Genomic DNA, 18,227 nt, shown 5'->3' on the forward strand with positions numbered 1-18,227 from the left:
GGGGTGGACGTTATCGGATCCTCAGATAATTGGTATACAAATACTGACTTGATTTTGATGATATTAAATACTTATTAATTTATTTTAAAATGAGACAATGGTTCTCTGGTTCCACAAACAAACAAAACGAGTCCTTACTTTTTAGAAATGCTTGATGAACTGAAATAATGTCTATCGGTAGATAATTGTTGAAGTTGGGCGATGAATACACTATTCTCTCTACTTTCCTGTATGTTTGGGAAGTCTCCGTAATTAGTTTAAAAAAAATCAAATAATCTTAAAGAGTTAAAGTTGAGAACGTTTATCAGAATAACAACCTTATTTTTGTAAGCGCAACATGCTCTTGGAAGATTCCCATAAATTTAGAAATGTGTAACATTTCTTACGAAAATAACCTCCAAAAGAATTAAGTGTACTTTTTTTTTTACACTTGTAATTTGTTGCCTGGAAATAGAATCTGAATTCGTAAATGAAAATAAAAGTGAATAGATGGTAAAAAAAAAATGCAAAGTAAGAATATATTATTGATTCTCAATCATGTTCACAAGTATTTCCAGCTTACAAAATACTTAAACAGCGTATAGAGTCCAACCTCATATTTTTTAATGTTATTTTTGACAGTGGGGCTACAGTCGATATCATTTCTAAAAATATCTGCTTACTGTATTGTCTAACGTTTACGTAAGACGTATGGATGCCTCAATTTTAAGCGTTGAAAAAAAAAAAAGAAAAAGAAAGGAACGAGCTACCAGCTGCTGCTTTTATTGATACAAAGTACAGAAATCCTCCGCGGCTGCAAAAGCCGCAGCCGCAGCCAAATTGCCAGAAGGCGACAGGCTGCTCGGGGTCGGTGAGGGGGTGGGGGTTGGGGAGGGGGGCGTGCGCAGGCGCAATAGCAAGCCATCGGTCAGAGGCGGGCCTAGAGCCTCGGTTAAAGGACAGCTATTTCAGCCAATCAAGGGACAGCGTCAGAGGCTTCTTCCTGGAAGAGGAGGTTGGAAGTTGGGTCTCGGCGGTGGTGGAGAAGGCAGCTACCAGTGTAAACCCGGGGCTGAGGTGAGTGGGCGGCGACGGTTTGGTGCCCGTTCAGTGTGCATTTCTTCTTCCGGACCCCGCGACTTCCTCCGGGCGGGCTGGGAATGGGGGAGGCCTGGTGCAGCGTACGCTCGCCCGCTTTCCTTTCCCGCGCCGCTCGGGGAGCGCGGCCTCCCCGCCGCTCGCTGAGCCCCGGGGTGAACCGCTCGGCGGAAGGTGCCCTCCTTGCGGCGGGCTCTGGGCTTCCTTCGAGTGGGGAGGCCGAGCCCGGCCAGAGGTTGGCAGACCTCAGTTCTAGTCTCTCGCGGCTGGTTTGCTAAAGTGGGTGGCCTCGGCGAGTCCTTTGGCCTCTCCAGCCTTACGGGATAACCAGCCTTGCTCTTCCTCCTCAGGGAGCAGTCCTGAAATCAGAAGAATTAATGGGAGGCGGGGAAGGAGGTAGATGCCAAGCCTAATCATTAGATCATCTGGAGAGGTTTTAAAAACAACATACCAGCGGCCCCATTTACAGTAGACAAAACGAGTCAAAAGTCTGGGGATGGGACCCTAGAATACCTTTCTTTTTTTGGTGAAATACCGCAGAACGGAACAAACACTAGAAGATGGATCTTGAGTCTGATAACCGGCTATGATGCCTGGCGCTTGTTTTACTAAAAACCTCCATCGCCTTTGACAAGTTTAGTCTAGAGAAGTGATAGGGAGATAAGCAGGATTTCTGTAATACGTCAGTTTCCTTTTGTACTGTTAGAAGCTTCATAGTTTACTGATTTAAGGGAACTTGTACTGTGTACAAGAACCAAGGTTAAGAATTCCTGCAGTGCCATTTACTAGCCTTCTGATCTGGTTGCAGACACTTCCCCTTGGTGAGACAGACTTGGGATCCTCATCTCTAAAATGAAATTGAAAATACTACTTAACTCATAGAATTGGTTTGAAGATTAAGAGAGGATGTGAAACAATGGTACCTGTCACTTACTTGCCCTTTGGGGATTGGCAGCTAAAGTAGAGGATTACACATGGTGCTGGGAGGCACAAAACTGGGCTTCCAATCTAAAAAGGCTTGAGTGGGGTGAAACCTGGGCTGTCTGAAATTTATTTTGAAGTACCAGATCATTGCTAATTCTCTGATTTTGGTAATTATGTGGTCATAAGAGAACATTCTTATTTGGGGGATACCCACTGAAGTATTTGCGGGTGCGGAGATGAGAGACCAATAAGGCAAATGAGGGAAAATGTTAACATTTGGAGAGTCTGAGTGAAGAATATGGAATATTCTTTATACTATTCATACAGCTTTTCTATAAGTCTGAATTGATGTTTTTGGAAGTTTTAAAAAGTTGATTATAACTATTTGCAACTCGTGTGTTGTAAATAAATGAAATGGTACGCAGTATTTATAACCCTCCATCCCATGCACTTTCACCTCTTTTTTCTTAATGGCTGTGTTGTGTGTATATATAGACACTTTATCCAGCCCTCATATTGATGAAATTATGGGCTGTTTCCAGCTTTTCCTGCTCTTTTCAAACAATGTTGCGTTAAACATCCTTAAACACACTTTTGAGTACTTGTACCAATATTTTTGTAGGATAAATTTCTAGAAATAGAATTGTTGGGTCACACAACATTGTTGATCAACTATACTCCAGTATAAAATAAAAATTGAAAAAAAAGAATTGTTGGGTCAAAGAATATCAGCATTAAAAGTTTTGATACTGTCAGGTCAAATTCCAAATAAACATATTCGTTTCCTTTCCTGTCAGTTGTGTCTGAGGATTCCCCATATTCTCTTGGCGGTACTGGCCTGCCACCTGAGAGTGTTATGTGGCGGCTGTCATGGTGGCTTCTGTGAGAGCTGCGGGGAATGGATGCTCTCCACCGCAGTAGGCTTCCCTGCAGGGCCAGAGGAGCTAAGAGCCTGCTTCTAAAATTGGGATGGCCACTCTGAAGAAACTGAGAGGAAGGAGAGTGTGACCTGTGCTGGAATCCAGGGCTTGCCACATAGAAGGTGTTCTAACATTTGTCAGATGATGGAGTATGTGAAATCTTGATAGTCTGTTAGATGAAAAGAATCCTTTTTAAAATTTGCTTTTAACAGTGTGTTTGTCTGAATATTTTCCTGCCTTTATTCAGCATTTGCATTTTTCTCATCATCTTTTGCCTATTTTTCTATTATTTTTTTTAAAATATATAGGTTTAAAAAAAAACTCTTTCAGTGGATCTTTATTGAGGATTTAGCACCTTCTAGGCATTGTTTAAGGTGCTGGAGGTAGAGTTGTGAGTAAGACAGGCAACTGCTGAAGTCATAGTGCTTTTCTTGTGGGGATGGAATCAGAAAATATGTTTTAAAAAAATCAAAATTAAATTTCTAATATTTGCCCTTGTTAGCTTGCAGGCATTCTTCTCCCAGAAAAATGGGATTGTCTTTTAATTTTGCTTATGATATATTTTCCTATATGGAATTTTTAGATTTATCTTTGGTAGTCAGATCTGTTGGTCTTTTGTAGTAACCTTAAAACATGTAGTTAGCTATTTGTCTGTTTTCCTTTATAGATTGTAAGCAACGCAAGGATGGAGGCCATGTTTATCCTTGAAAGATAGTATGATGTAGTGTTTGAGATCTTTAGGCTCTGGCTCCTTCCTTTACTCTGTGACTTTACGCAGGTGGATCAACTTTTGTGAGCCACGGTGATGGTGATCTCATCTCTGAAATGGAAAGAGCACCTTTCTTTTCTCAGATTTCTCGCAACCATGAGAAAAGTATTTAGCACAGTGTCTGGCACATACTATGTACTCAAGTGTTGTCTGTCATTATAATCATCATTGCCGTATATTAGACAAAGAGTAAATATTTGAAAGAGTAAATAAACATTAAAGATGTTTATACCTACTTCCAAATTCCCATTGATTTGAAGCCTTCTTGAAATGAATGGAGCTATCAACAAATACTAGAAGACAATATGCTAGGATGTAAGGGGGAAGGAATGTGGTATGAGAATTAGGCTGGCTATTATGTAGAAGAACTGTAGTGAAATCAAAAAGATCCCTGGGAAGCCATTGTATTCCAGGTAAGAGGGAATGGTGTCTTGATCAGAACTGATGAACTTGAGATAGTGAGATAGCGAAGTTTTGGGACTTGATAAATTTGGCAGTGATGGTGAGGAGAGGAGATTGGTAAAAAAGGAGAATTAAGATAACCGTTAGGTTTCTGGCTTGAAATACTAGGTGGATAATGGGGACATTTTACTGAAACAGGAAAGAGTAGAAGCTGTGAGAGGAACAGGTTTAGTGTATGTGTATTTATGGTAGATGGACTCAAAAGAACTTTCTTTTTTTCTTTTTTTTTTTTTTAAGTTTGAATGCCCTGTGAGACATCCAGGAGCAGCCCAGACGCAGTCTGGACTGGAGATAAAAAGTCAAGAGTCAAGAAAAGAAAGACAAATACTATATCACTTATATGTGGAATCTAAAAATAATACAAACGAATCTATGTACAAAACAGACTCACAGACAGAAAACAAACTTATGGTTGCCAAAGGGGAGAGGGAGAGAGAGAGGGGCAAATTAGGAGTATGGGATTAACGGACAAACTACTATACATAACATAGGTAAGCAACAAGGATTTACTGTATAGCACAGGGAATTATATTCAATGTCTTGTAATAACCTATAATGGAATATAATCTGAAAAAAATAACTGAATCACTTTTCTGTACACCTGAAACTAACACAATATTGTAAATCAAGTATACTTAAATTAAAAAAAAAAGTCAAGAGTCATAAATATAGACCAGGGTTTCTCCACTTTGGCACAATCTGTTGACATTTCGGGCTGGATAATTCTTTGTTGCTGTGCATTGTATGTTTATAGCATCCCCAGCCTTTACTCATTAGAAGCCAGTAGCACCCCCTCCCTGGTTGTGGCAACTAAAGGTGTCTCCAGACCTTGCATATATCTTCTGGTTGGCAAAATGACACCTGGTTGAGAACCACGGATAGAAATGGTATTAAAAGCTATGGAATTGACTGAGAGCATCCCAGGGAGAACATAAAACAGAGGCCTAAAACTAGTGGCCAGCAGACCACAAAGATTGTTGGAGATAAATATTTTTTGACCTCACAGTATTTGACAATTTCTGCAATTAATTGCCAGTATTTTTAAAAATTGAGAAATTTCACATAAAAATCTGGATTTTTTTTGCCCTTGAAAAGTCAAGACAACGGAACAATGAATCTTCATTCGCACATGAATGCTAGTGGCTGGAGGCTTTGAGGTCTGGCTTGGAGATGCTCAGTTCTCCTTCGCTCTTTATGTTGCTTGCCTTTTCCCTTTGGGTTTTGAGTTTGTGAGTCTCTGAGGCATGCCAGCATTAAAATTTGGCTAGAAGAAGGAGGGGCAGTAAAGGAGACTGAGAGGCAGCGGCCAGTGTGGTAGGAGGAAGACGTAAATGTAGCATCACAGAAGCTGAGAGAGGAGGGGAGTGTGTTGAAAAGGAAGAAAATGCTGCTGAGAGATTAAGATCAGCTTAGAAAAATGTCCATTGGATTTGGTCACGTGGTGGTTGTTGATGGCCGTGATGAGCAGTTTCTGTGGAGGTCGGAGGTTGACGCCAGATCGGATAGTGACAAAAATGAATATGCAGAAGGCTAGTGAAGCAGTGAAGTGTGGGTTGATAGAGTAACTCATCATGTCCGTGGCCACTGACAGACTGATTCTCAGCAGCAGCCAGTTCACTGCTGTGGGTTGGTGGAAACTCAGGGCTGTCCCACAGCTGCCCTTATTACCTCACAAATTCCAAGTATAAAACTGCCTCCAGGGTATTACTTGCTATCTCTCATGTTGGATGGTGTTATGTTATATCTTGAAAATCTGGTAAGATCCATCTAAGTGAGCACTCGGGATATTCTCATTTTATGATATACCTAAGCTTCAAATGGAATAGATGGAGGTTATTGTGGCTATTGAAGGTATAGTTGAATTTGAAATTTCTGTAGTAGATGTAGAAAAGTTAATGAGTCTATAAAAAATTGTAGAGTATATTGTAGGAAAAAAGGGAATGGATGATGTGAGTTTGTCTGGAATATAGTAATTTTAATTTTGTCAGAGTGTTCCTTAGTTATAAGTGTTTGCTGTTGGAGATCAATCTATAATATAAAACGAGTGATTGTAACGTGAGATGGGAAGACAGCATGTGTAGTTTGGCTGTAGGGAGGGTAGAGAAGTGAGGCATAACTGGTGAGGGGTGTGGAATCCAGATGATTTAATTTATAGATGAAAATACAGTTGATCCTTGAACAACTGGGAGGTTAGGGGCGCCCACCCTCTGTGCAGTTGAAAATCTGAGTATAACTTAGAGTTGACCTTTCGTATCTGCAGTTCCTTCATATTTGCGGTTCTGCATCTGAGGGTTCAACCAACCATGGATCTTGTAGTACTCTAGTATTTACTATTGAAAAAAATCCACATGTAAGTGGACCCGTGCAAGTTCAAACCTGTGTTGCTCAGGGGTCAAGTGTATACTACAGTATATTTTTTGTGCCAATGAAAGTATTAAGTAGAGCAGGAAAAATACGATGATTGAGTATATATTGCTAATTAGAAAAGGATGCAGCCTTTCCCTGTTGTAAATGTTAGTTTTAGAGACCAGGGAGATCATTTTGTCCTGGGTGCCAAACTGCCAGGGGAGAAAAAGTAAAATGTTCTGTCATTAGTCGCTGAATGTGACAGGTTTGTTTTGTAGCTCCACTCTCAATCTTTGGTCTATTTCTGTGTGTGTGTGTGTGATTTTTTTTTCTTCTTATTTTTTGTCTGATGGTCCATTTCTGTAGGTTCTTGATCTTCCACAATGGGTGAGCCACAGCAAGTAAGCGCCCTCCCACCCCCTCCGATGCAGTACATCAAGGAGTATACAGATGAAAATATTCAGGAAGGCCTCGCTCCCAAGCCTCCACCTCCAATAAAGGACAGTTATATGATGTTCGGCAACCAGTTCCAGTGTGATGACCTTATCATCCGCCCTTTAGAAAGTCAGGGTATCGAACGGCTTCATCCTATGCAGTTTGATCACAAGAAAGAACTGAGAAAACTCAATATGTCTATCCTTATTAATTTCTTAGACCTCTTAGATATCTTGATAAGAAGCCCTGGGAGTATAAAACGGGAAGAGAAGCTAGAAGATCTTAAGCTGCTTTTTGTACATGTGCATCATCTCATAAATGAATACCGACCCCACCAAGCAAGAGAGACCTTGAGAGTCATGATGGAGGTACAGAAACGTCAACGCCTTGAGACAGCTGAGAGATTTCAGAAGCATCTGGAACGAGTCATTGAGATGATTCAGAATTGCTTGGCTTCTTTGCCTGATGATTTGCCCCATTCGGAAGCAGGGCTGAGAGTAAAAACTGAACCAATGGATGCTGATGATAGCAACAATTGTGCTGGACAGGATGAACAACAAAGAGAAAATTCAGGTCATAGGAGAGATCAGATTATAGAGAAAGATGCTGCTTTGTGTGTCCTAATTGACGAAATGAATGAAAGACCGTGAAGGATGTTTGTTTTTCTTCTTTTTTTTTTCCGTTTCAGTAAATAGCATATATATTAGTTAATTCACTTTTAGAGCACCTCAAAAGAGAGAGCACTAGAAGTCTTGCAAGCAGCTTGACTCTCCAACTTTCTCAATTGTTAGACGTCACAGGCAGTTTATGTCATTTCACTTTATGGCAAGCCTAGGTAAATGAGTACGCCTACATTAAGAGTAATCACCTTAATAAAAGCAGTGTTTGCCTCTATTGTGTGGAACATCCCTGTTTTCGGAGTTGCAGTAAACTTTGAAGATATCCTCAGTAATAGTGGGTTTTCATCCCTGAAAAGTAGATTTGTCATTGCTTTAAGAATGATAGATAATAAAGGATATCAAACTTTATAAATATGAAATTATGAAATCCTTAGATTTATTTCACTTAAAAATTTGGTTAATCTCTAAAAAAGAATAGTGTAACATGTTAAAAGAGAGGAACCCTGGAGAGTTATAAAACAGCAGTTTATTTTTCCTCTGGGCTGCTCCTGCAACAGTCTGTCTCAGCCTCTTGTCCCTATCCTGGATGGGTCCCAGAGCTTTTTTACAGTCACTAAGAAGTCCTTTGATCACTTTTAGTCACATTCATTTTAATAATTAAAATGTCTGTGTAATTACCTATACATTTCCTAAACTCAGACTTGCTTAAGGCTGGAAGCCTGCCCTGGGAAGGGGCTTTGGTGGCAGAGACTGCTGGATGTCCACCGAGATTCTTGCTCGCCTGAGATATGCTGCCCTGCTAGGGACTATGTTCCCCCATTCCTCTTGCATCTCTGTGAGGCCATGTAACTGAGTTCTTACCAGTGGAATGTGGTGTAAAAATCCAGGCCTGCCCCATAAAAATTTCTTATCTGCTGGTTTGATGGTCACACCCAGGAAAACTTTGGAAGCCACTTGAAGATGGCAAAAGTTCAATCACTTTGGGTCCTTGAAAGCCTGAAGACTAGGCCCTCCTTTCATTAACTCCACCCTCTCCCAGTCCCCATCCCCACCCCCACTGATGTGACTTCACCACATGAATAAGAAGTCAGCCTGTTTTGAGCACTGAGATTTCATTTCTGCACCTTCTCTTTTCTGTTCTCCAGCCTCTCTTCCGGCAAAATCTTGATGGACGAGTCTGCCTTGTATCTGAGGGTGGCTGCCAGCCTTTCTCTTAATAAAGGCCAGTGGTTCTCAAAGCGTAGTCCTGGACCAGCAGCATTGGTATCACTTGGGGACTGGTTAGAACTGCAAATTCTCAGGTGCACCCCAGACATCTTAAATCGAACTCTAGGGGTGGGGCTCAACAAACTGTGGTTTAAAGAGCCCTCAGGTGATTCCCATGCAGTCTCAAGATTGAGAATCACTGATAATGGTAAGGCCTTTTGCCAGATAAGCTGGCAAAGTCCAGTTTAAAGTGGCCACAGGCCAGTTCTATATGTGAAACATTCATGCATCCTTATCTTTAAAAATCTGGGGAGTGTAGGCTGTTTCCAAGTAGACAGCCCCTCTGTTAGGCACTTAGTTGGCAAGTCTCATTTGTTTTTTCCTGATATGTGTTTGGTATAGAGTTTTGGACTCCAGAGACTTCAGGAGACACAGTCCAGGCTCTCTCGAGCTTAAATTAAAGGGGGAGGGGAACCCCCTCATCTCCCGGTGGCGGGGCAAGGTAGACATTGCTCAACACTTGAGCGACTCCCCAAAGGAATCTCCTTTGTAAAGGAGACCTCAATCTTTTTACAACCTTGAGGAGGGTGCTGGGCTAAGAGGTACAAAACCAATTTTTGGCTGCCTTACAATTCGTTGCATGGAAAAAACTAACTGAATCACATTATCACATCCTTAAGAGAGTCACGACATCATTTGTATATAATGTGTGTTTGTTGGAGAGAAGGATTAAGAGATTAAAACTTCACGTGGAATCTTAAATTCTGATCTTGGGAGGACCCGATCTTGTAGGTCTGTGGGTGGGACCCGGCATAAACTCTAAAGAATTCTGACGTGAACTCCTGGTATTATAATGGGTTGAAGGAGCACTAGTGGTCTGATAGTTGTTACAAATTTCAAAGTTTATATAGAGATTCAGTCTATGAGGATGAAAATACATCTCTGCACACCTGGTCATAATGAATATTCCTGATAGATTGATTCCTCAAAGTGAAATATCTGGAAGAATAACCTGGGCAACTCTTGAGATTACCAATGCCTGGGCCCCAGACCACCAGGATTCTGGTTTCATTGTTCTGGACTGGGGCCCTGGTATTGGTTTTAAGAAATCTGTAGATGGCTCTACTGTGCAGTAGGATAAAGGAGGATTACATTAGTCAGTACTCTCTATTGAACTAGTTGAAGCAAAAGATGAATTTGTTGAAAGGATACTGTGTTACATAAGTTAAACATCCAAACCATGAAGGACTGGGAGGGTCTCTAGGGCAACTGGGACTCAAACCTGATCCAGAACCTTCTGTCTCTCCTTTCTGGCTTTTCTGTTAGCTTCATTCTCTACAAACCAAATTCTTTGATGGTATGGGTGCAGAACATGGCTGCTAACGATTCCCAAGTGTTAGGTCTTTCTATACCACTCTCTGGGAGTTGTCTCTCAAAAAGGAAAAAAAAAAAAGAAAGGTGAAAGGCTAATTAACCAGTTCGGAGGGAGGAGTTAGGGGTGGCACACCTGATTCCAACTGGGCCATTCAGCTGGGGGCAGATTCTGTAAGAATCTGACAGACCCCAGCATGTCAGTGTGTGTGGGGGAGGAGGTCCACCCCTCCCTTTAAGTTCATTTATTCCTTGCATTCATTTAGTGGATATTGTGTTCCTCTCTATTCCTGATACTGGTTTAGTTGCTGGGGGTATGAGGAGTGGGAAGGAAAATGGAAGAAAGATAAACAGGAAAACAAATAGGTTAATTTTTGAAGGTATAAGTTCTTGCTTTAACCATTCAGCCATTATAACAGAAGAATCTTGCTTCCAATTATATTCCTATTTCCTGCTCAAAATGCCTTGTCCACATTATCTTCTCTTTTCAAGTTATGTTTCTATGTTCACAGTTGTTAAGGGTGTTGGAAGGCCATTTCAACTGTGCTGTGTTGTATCTGAGAGAAAAGACGTGTCCTGGGTCCTGAGGTCACAGGAAACAGCAAGTGCAAGTGTCTCATGAGACAACTAGAAGTTGGCATGATTTGGGAGAAAAGGCTATTATGGCCGCAGCATAGGGAGGGAGGAGGTTGGAGCTAGAGAAGCAGATGGAGGTCAGGTTACAGGACTTAGAAGGCCAAGGGAAGGAGTTTGTTATATCCTAAATCTGACGGGAAGTGTTGGAGAGAGAGAAATTTCCCCCTCCACCCCTCTCGAGTTCTTGTGGTTGGACTAATAATAAAATTGACGCAAGACAAATTAACAGGAGAAGAGACATTTTAATTCTTATACAGGGAGGTCTCATAGAAATGGGACCTAAGAAGTAGCCAAAGCATATATATACTCTTTAGACAAACACTGAATTTCTGAGGAATTGACAGGACAAAGAAACTTAGGTTTTGGGTGCTCAATTAGTGAAGAATCTAAACAATTTGGGCTTGGGGTAGTAAATTAAAGAAGTAACAAGGTTTGTATAGGCTTCTTGGCTGAAATTCCTTCTCTCAGGCAATAAGGGTGTCCTTTTACCTTTACTGCAGGGAGTGCACCTTTCATGGGAGAGGTTTATTTTTTGCTTTGGGGGAAACAGAAAGTGGGGGTCAGAGTGTCCCTCTTGCATTGGCCATTTCTTAGTTCAGTATGCCGTCATAGCATATTTTGGGGCAGCCTGCTAGCACTTTGTTGGCACTGTTCTAATCACTTTATGTACAAAAAGCCATTTTTATCCTCAAAACAACCCATTGAAATCATTATGATTCTTACACCTATGTTACAGATGAGGAAGCAGAGGCTCAGAGAGGTGTCATTTACCCAAGGTCACCAAGCTAGTGAGTGGCAAAGCCTGGATTGAAACATTCTAGTTTCAAAGACTAAGCACTCAACCTTCATACTCTGTCACCTCTCTACTGCATCATATAGTTAATAAATCATAGGTAATAAGTAATGGAGTTGAGTGGAATCTGATATTTTGACCCTAAAATCCATACTCTTTTTTTTTTTTTTGCGGTACGCGGGCCTCTCACTGTTGTGGCCTCTCCCGTTGCAGAGCACAGGCTCCGGACGCGCAGGCTCAGCGGCCATGGCTCACGGGCCCAGCAGCTCTGCGGTACGTGGGATCTTCCCGGACCGGGGCACAAACCCGTGTCCCCTGCATCGGCAGGTGGACTCTCAACCACTGCGCCACGAGGGAAACCCCTAAAATCCATACTCTTATACATTACATGATACTGGACTGAGGAAGGAGATTTGTAGACAAAGATTATGAGCTCCCTTTGAACATTTTAAAGCATTTTTGTCAGAATTCTGCTGCTATCTTAAGGAGATGCTGTGCGTATAGCACTAAACTTCCTAAAACTCCCTCTTAGTAGATATCACCGCCACTTTATGAAAGTGGGGGTCAGTTTTGTGGTTTGCTCAGGTGGTGTTTCCAGATTAGAATCCAGGTCAGGAGTCAACAAACTTTTTCTGTAAAGAGCCAGTTAGTAAATATTTTAGGCATTATAAGTACTCTTTTATATGGTACAAAGGCAGCCATAGAAAATATGTAAACAAATGAGCACGGCTGTGTTCCAGCTTTAGATATGGACACTGAAACCTGAATTTAAATAATTTTCATGCTATGAAATATTATTATTTTGATTTTTTTCCCAATCATTTAAACATGTTAAAATAATTCTTAGCCTGTGGACTGTACCAAAAACAGGCAGCCAAATGAATTCGGCCAGAGGTTCTAATCTAGGTGATTGGCTTCTAAACCCTGGAGTGTTTTCACAAAACCACTTAATAACCACAAAATAAAAATTATAGGTTTGTTCTAGGGCCTAAGTGAGATTATGGCTACAAAGCACTAAGCCTAATTTCTGGTAGTTAGTAAGCTTTCAAAGGTTAACTGGTACCTTCCCTGCTAAGTCTTTTGCATTTGGCATTTAGAATCAAAGATTTAGGAACTGGTTTCAAACTGTAATGTGATGAGTCTAACAGTAAGTGGCAGTCTTACCTCAAGTTTAGAAGCTGCAGCCAGGTGGCAGAGGAGGAGATTAAGGTGGAGAAACTCACAGGTGCTGCTTGTAATACTGAGCTTTTTATTCAACAAGTGAGACTTGCTGCTTGTGTCTGACTGTGGCCTACAAACTCTTTTCTGATGGAGAGAATAGGGTGTAAATTTGTCAAAATAACCAGTACTATGTTGCAAATAAGAGATTTTTGGTAGAGCTTTTCTCCCAGGACTGCCTGGACAAGACCTGAGGAAGACCTCAGGCACTGTTGGTTAGTTCTGAGTACATGAGGACAGTAAGATGCTTCTCATATCTGCTTAGCACCAAGTCCTGTGAAGCTGCTGGTTCCCTGCCCCTGCTCTAGGTTTGGAGTAAGGGAAGACATTGAAAGGATGGGTGTCAGGTGGGGTGATGTGGCTGGCTAGGAATGTATCGTATCATAACTATAAGGAAAGATGCCTTTGGGGTCTTTATTGATTTTCACAATTATTCAGTCATTCAACAAACCTGAAGATCTATGAATACCATCGTTAAGAGCCATTAAGAATGAGAGTACTGATGTGGAAATACATTCTATATATAACAGAAGTTGCTGGGTATAGGCTGAGTCCACATTTGTGTCTCTCTGTCTCTCCATACCCAAATTGGAAAAATATATTAAAAACTATTTTATGGATGAGGAAATTGAGACTCAAAAATGTAACTTGCTACACACCGAGGACACTTGGGCTAGTAAATGGCTGTTAAAACTCAGATTTAAAAGAAAAGAAACAAAAAGAGTAATGCGTGGTAGAATTTGGGCTCCTGTGTTTACTAGTAGTTTCGCCTTGGTTTGACCTATTAACCTCCATGACACTCGATTTGCTTAACTATGATAATTATGGACCCATAGTATAGGGTAGGTACCATTTATGTTGGGAATGAAAGAGAAGGCCCATGCTGATTCTTTCTGAAACTTGTTTGTCCCCAGGCAACATACTCAGAATCATCTGTGCAGAAACATCTGATCTGGAAGGGCCGAGGGGGTATCTGAAAGGCTTAAGTGGTTCATAAGCCTGAGGGGTTCTGACTCACTACTACTTAAAGGGGAGAGTGGTTAAAAAAAAAAAAAGAAGCCACAAATAATCAGTAGCAGAAATGAAAAAGGGATATTACTACGGATTTTATAGACAGAAATAATAAAATATTATGAATAACTTTATACCAACAAATTTGAAAATTTAGATAAATTGGACAAATTCTTAAAAAATTACCAAGGTTTAAGAGTAGGAAACTTGAATAGCTTTCTGATGATTAAAAAAAGAAAAAGTTGTCAAAATCTTCTCAGAAAGAAAACTTCAAGTTCAAATAGCTTTGCTGACAAGTTCTACCAAGCACTGTTAGAAAAAAAAAAAATCTTATACAGACTCAGGGAATAGAAAAAGAGGGAACATTCCCCAGCTCTTTTTATGGGACTGGGATGGTGAGTGAGTACCCTCACTTGTTCAACAAGTTACAGTTTTGAGTCTCAATTTCCTCATCCATAAAATAGTTTTTAATATATTTTTCCAATTTGAGTATGGAGAGACAGAGAGACACAAATATGGACTCAGCCTATACCCTTCCCTTTGGGAGGTACAAAGGACCCAGAGAGTCAAGATACCCTTTTTTTGGCCATGCCACTCAACACATGGTATCCTAGTTTCCCAACCAGGGATCAAACCCATGACCCCTGCAGTAGAAGTGCAGAGTCTTAACCACTGGACCACCAGGGAAGTCCCAAGATACCCTTGATAAAAGAACTAAGGGGAGGATTTGCCCTGTGTGACATCAGCATTTCCTGTAAAGCTGCAATAATTAAAACGATGTATTATACTGACAAGAAAGATAGGAAAATATACTATTGGAACAGACTAGAAAGCCAAAAAATAGATCCATGCCTGTATGATTTTTGAAATATAACAGAGATGGCATTACAAAGTAATGGGAAAATGCTGGAATTTTCAATTGACAAAATATACAAAAATCAATTATGGGAAAATTAAAGGCCAACAGTGAAAGAAAGAACTATAAAGACTTAAAGCTAATGTAGGTGAATATCTTCATAATCTCTGGGTAAGAGAAGTCTTCTTAAATAAAATACAAAAAGTACAACCCACCAAAGAAAAGCCTAGTACATTTTACTACATTTGAATTAAGAAATTGTGTTCAAGAAAACATACCATAAATAAGTGAAAAGCAACGAAGTGGGAGAAAATATGACAGATTAAACCAGCAGAGGACTGGTATCCTGAGTATATAAATTATTCATATACAGCAATAAGAAAAACTGAGAAACCCAACAGAAAAATGGGCAAAAGTCTCAAACATTTGTGCTCCTCCCCTTCCCCAAATCCAAATGGTTCACAAACAAAAGAAAAGGTGCTCATTAACCTTGTTAGCAATGAGGAAAATGCAAAGTAAAGCTGTAGAGAGAGGCCATCATATCCTTTACCAGTTTGGCTAAAAAAAAAAAAGTCTGGCAATACTAAGTGTTAAGGAGGATGTGGAATACGAGAAACTTATACTCTGCTGGTAGATGTCTTGGAAGCAGGCATTATGTAATAAGGCTCAAAATATGTATACCCTCTGACCCAGTAATTGCACTGTCAGAAATATGCTCCAGAGAAACTCCTATATGTGTCCACCTGAATCCATGTATGAGAATGTCCAGGATGGCATTGTTCATGAAAACTGAAACAGAAGAAGAAATGTTCACCTGGAAATAAACAATTTGAGGCATATCCAGTCCCAGGAAAACTATTCAGTAATAAAAACAACCCACAGGGATACAAAGTAGCATGAATGGATCTCACAAATACACTGTTAAGTAAAAGAAACAAAACACAAAAGCTTATAGACAATTTGATTTCACTATATGATGTTCAAAAACAAGCAAAATTATATCTGTAACTTTAGGATGCATTACCTAGATGGTAAAACTATTAAAAAAAAAAAAGGAAGCAATTATTGCAAAATTTAGAATAGTGATTGCCTGTAGGACAGGGGGAAGGCTTTGTGATCAGGAAGGGACATGTGGTCTTGGAGTGGGGGTCAGAGGGACTTGAGGAGATAGGCCATGTTTTATTTTTTGTTTTGGGTCCTGGTTACTTGAGTGTTTGCTTTCCAAGTATTGGTAAACTATAAATTTAAGTATGCAATGTTCTGTACATCTGTGCCATTTTCCGTTAAACAGTAGTTTAACCTTAAAACCATATTGTGACATCATCATACACTCATATAGGAAAAAATTAAAAAGTGTGACAGTCCTGATACCGGCAAAGATGTGGGGGGCATCGTAAGAGTTCTTCTTACTGTCAGAATGTAAGCTGGAATAAACACTTGGAAAACTGCTTATCATTCTCGGGTAAAGCAGATGGCCGTGAGACGAGAGAAATGAGAATGTGCGTCAAGGACAAAGTGGGGAAATAGTAAAATGAAATAAAATAAGAGAGGGACCTCACTGGGATTGATGAGGAGTACGTCCGTCAAACTGAGGATGATTAGCTTCAGTATCTGAACCTAGAGCCAAAAACTAATAAACACAAAGAATCGCCATACAGGAGAACATGCTTGGGATGAGTGACCACTCACAGCTCCCCCACCAGCGTCGCCCTGGAGGAGACAGTGGGACTGCCATTTTCAACGCCGATAGGAGTTCCCACAGTGACTCACACATAGCTCAACAGAATTTTCTTGATGGTTTTCACCCTTTTCAGTTTCGTCACTGGGAGCCTCGATGAGTTATCAAGGGTAAGTTATTTCACACCCCTCCCATGTCCTCCACTCTGAAAGGTTTGATTACGTGAGCAGGAGCAGCACTGAGCTGGCTCTGGCCTTGGTTTGAGTGTGGCCTCAAGCTTAATCTCTCTGGCACTCATCCAGAGTTACTCAATATAAAGACTCTCTAAAGACACGAGAGCTCCTTGGCACCACCCCAGGGTTGTGACGAGGGCGTCCTTGTAAGTTAAAAAGCACCGTATTAGCTTCCCTGGTGGCGCAGTGGTTGAGAGTCCGCCTGCCGATACGGGGGACACGGGTTCGTGCCCCAGTCCGGGAAGATCCCACGTGCCGCGGAGCGGCTGGGCCCGTGAGCCATGGCCGCTGAGCCTGCGCGTCCGGAGCCTGTGCTCCGCAACGGGAGAGGCCGCAACAGTGAGAGGCCCGCGTACAGTAAAAAAAAAAAAAAAAAAAAAAAAAGCACCGTATTTGTAAAATGTCGTTTTTGTAAGAAAAAGAACCATCCATATTCGGAGGGGCAAGTTTTCTTTCCCCATCTCCCCACCCCTTCCCTTTCTGGGAGGGGGTCTGTACTGGATATTTGCTTCTTCTGCCCAGCATCCATTTCTCCTTCTAAAATGCACCATACTTTTTCTTTGGGGAAACCACCTTTCTCTCACTTTCAGAGCATGAGATTGGGGATGTGACCCAGGGCTCACCCAATTAGTCCTTTCTGAACCTATGGACACAGATTGTTCAGGAATAAGTCTGTAACCCCGCGTGGGTGTTTGAGGGGATGTGCATCTGTGGGCTTGTGTGGGAGTGGCCAAGAGATGTTCTTGGTGTGCAGATACGTGCTCTGCAGGGACAGGAGAAGGACACTGTGTGGAATCTGCAGAAGGTGCCAATGCCAGGACAGCCAGAAACCAGGTCCCTGCTGTCCTCACTGGGGCCACTGAACCAAGTCTTGCCTGAAGCTAGACTTTTCAATAATGTCGGTCAATAAATCTGTAGTTTAAGCTAGTTTGAGTTGGGTTTTCTGTCATCTGCAACATAAGTAAAGTATAGGGTTTTTGGTGAGAGAAGAAGTCTTTGTTGGCATAAGAACACCAAGATCATGCTGTGAGAGATGGGCAGTAGCAAGGGAGAAATTTATTCATCTTGTAAGTGACCCTGAGAACCTGGAGTTTTCCACAGGGATGAAGTAGCCCTCTCAGTGCTGGGACCCAGTGCAGAGGGCAATGCTGAAAGCAACTTGATGCAAATGAGAGCACTGAGACCACACAAATAAAAGTAAAATAAAAATAAAAAGACTTGGGGTGTGTACAGAAATGTTTTGTACCTTCTCCTGGATCCCACTGAGTTCATGATGTTCACAATCATCCATGAGTAAGACTTTCTTACTAGAGGTATACCCACCAGAGGTACTGGCATTAACACATTGTATATATAGAGAGGTTTATAGAAAAATATCTGAAAGGAGACCTGTTTTGGTGATAGTGGGTATTTCATGGTAGTGGGATCTGGCCTTTATTTTATTTATTTATTTTTATTCTTATTTTTTCAGAATTTTCTACAGTGACTATGACTTGTATAATAATAAAAAAAGTTTTCAAGTACTGTACAGGCACACAAGGTTACAAGCACTCTTAACGAAAGTCACATGGCTAGCTGTAATCTGTAGGTCAAGATTGAGCTCAAAGTTGCTTAACTTCTTACCCTTTATATCCAACCCCAGTGTCTACCTTTGCAAAATTTTGGGACTAAT

The 18,227-nt window shown here is 41.0% G+C and overlaps 1 protein-coding gene across 1 annotated transcript; it reads left to right on the forward strand.

Annotated features, from left to right (window-relative positions):
* Positions 1–974: 974 nt before the first annotated feature.
* MED7 (mediator complex subunit 7) lies at positions 975–7,955 on the forward strand. Its single transcript, XM_060006836.1, has 2 exons — positions 975–1,056; positions 6,865–7,955. The coding sequence occupies exon 2, from the start codon at positions 6,882–6,884 to the stop codon at positions 7,581–7,583; it is 702 nt and encodes a 233-aa protein (XP_059862819.1). The 5' UTR covers positions 975–1,056; positions 6,865–6,881; the 3' UTR covers positions 7,584–7,955.
* Positions 7,956–18,227: the final 10,272 nt, after the last annotated feature.

The sequence above is a fragment of the Delphinus delphis genome, chromosome 3 (assembly GCF_949987515.2).
Source record: "Delphinus delphis chromosome 3, mDelDel1.2, whole genome shotgun sequence".
NCBI lineage: Eukaryota > Metazoa > Chordata > Mammalia > Artiodactyla > Delphinidae > Delphinus > Delphinus delphis.

Coding starts and splice junctions, on each gene's coding strand:
- MED7 (XM_060006836.1), top strand. CDS start 6,882: ATGGGTGAGCCACAGCAAGTAAGCGCCCTCCCACCCCCTCCGATGCAG.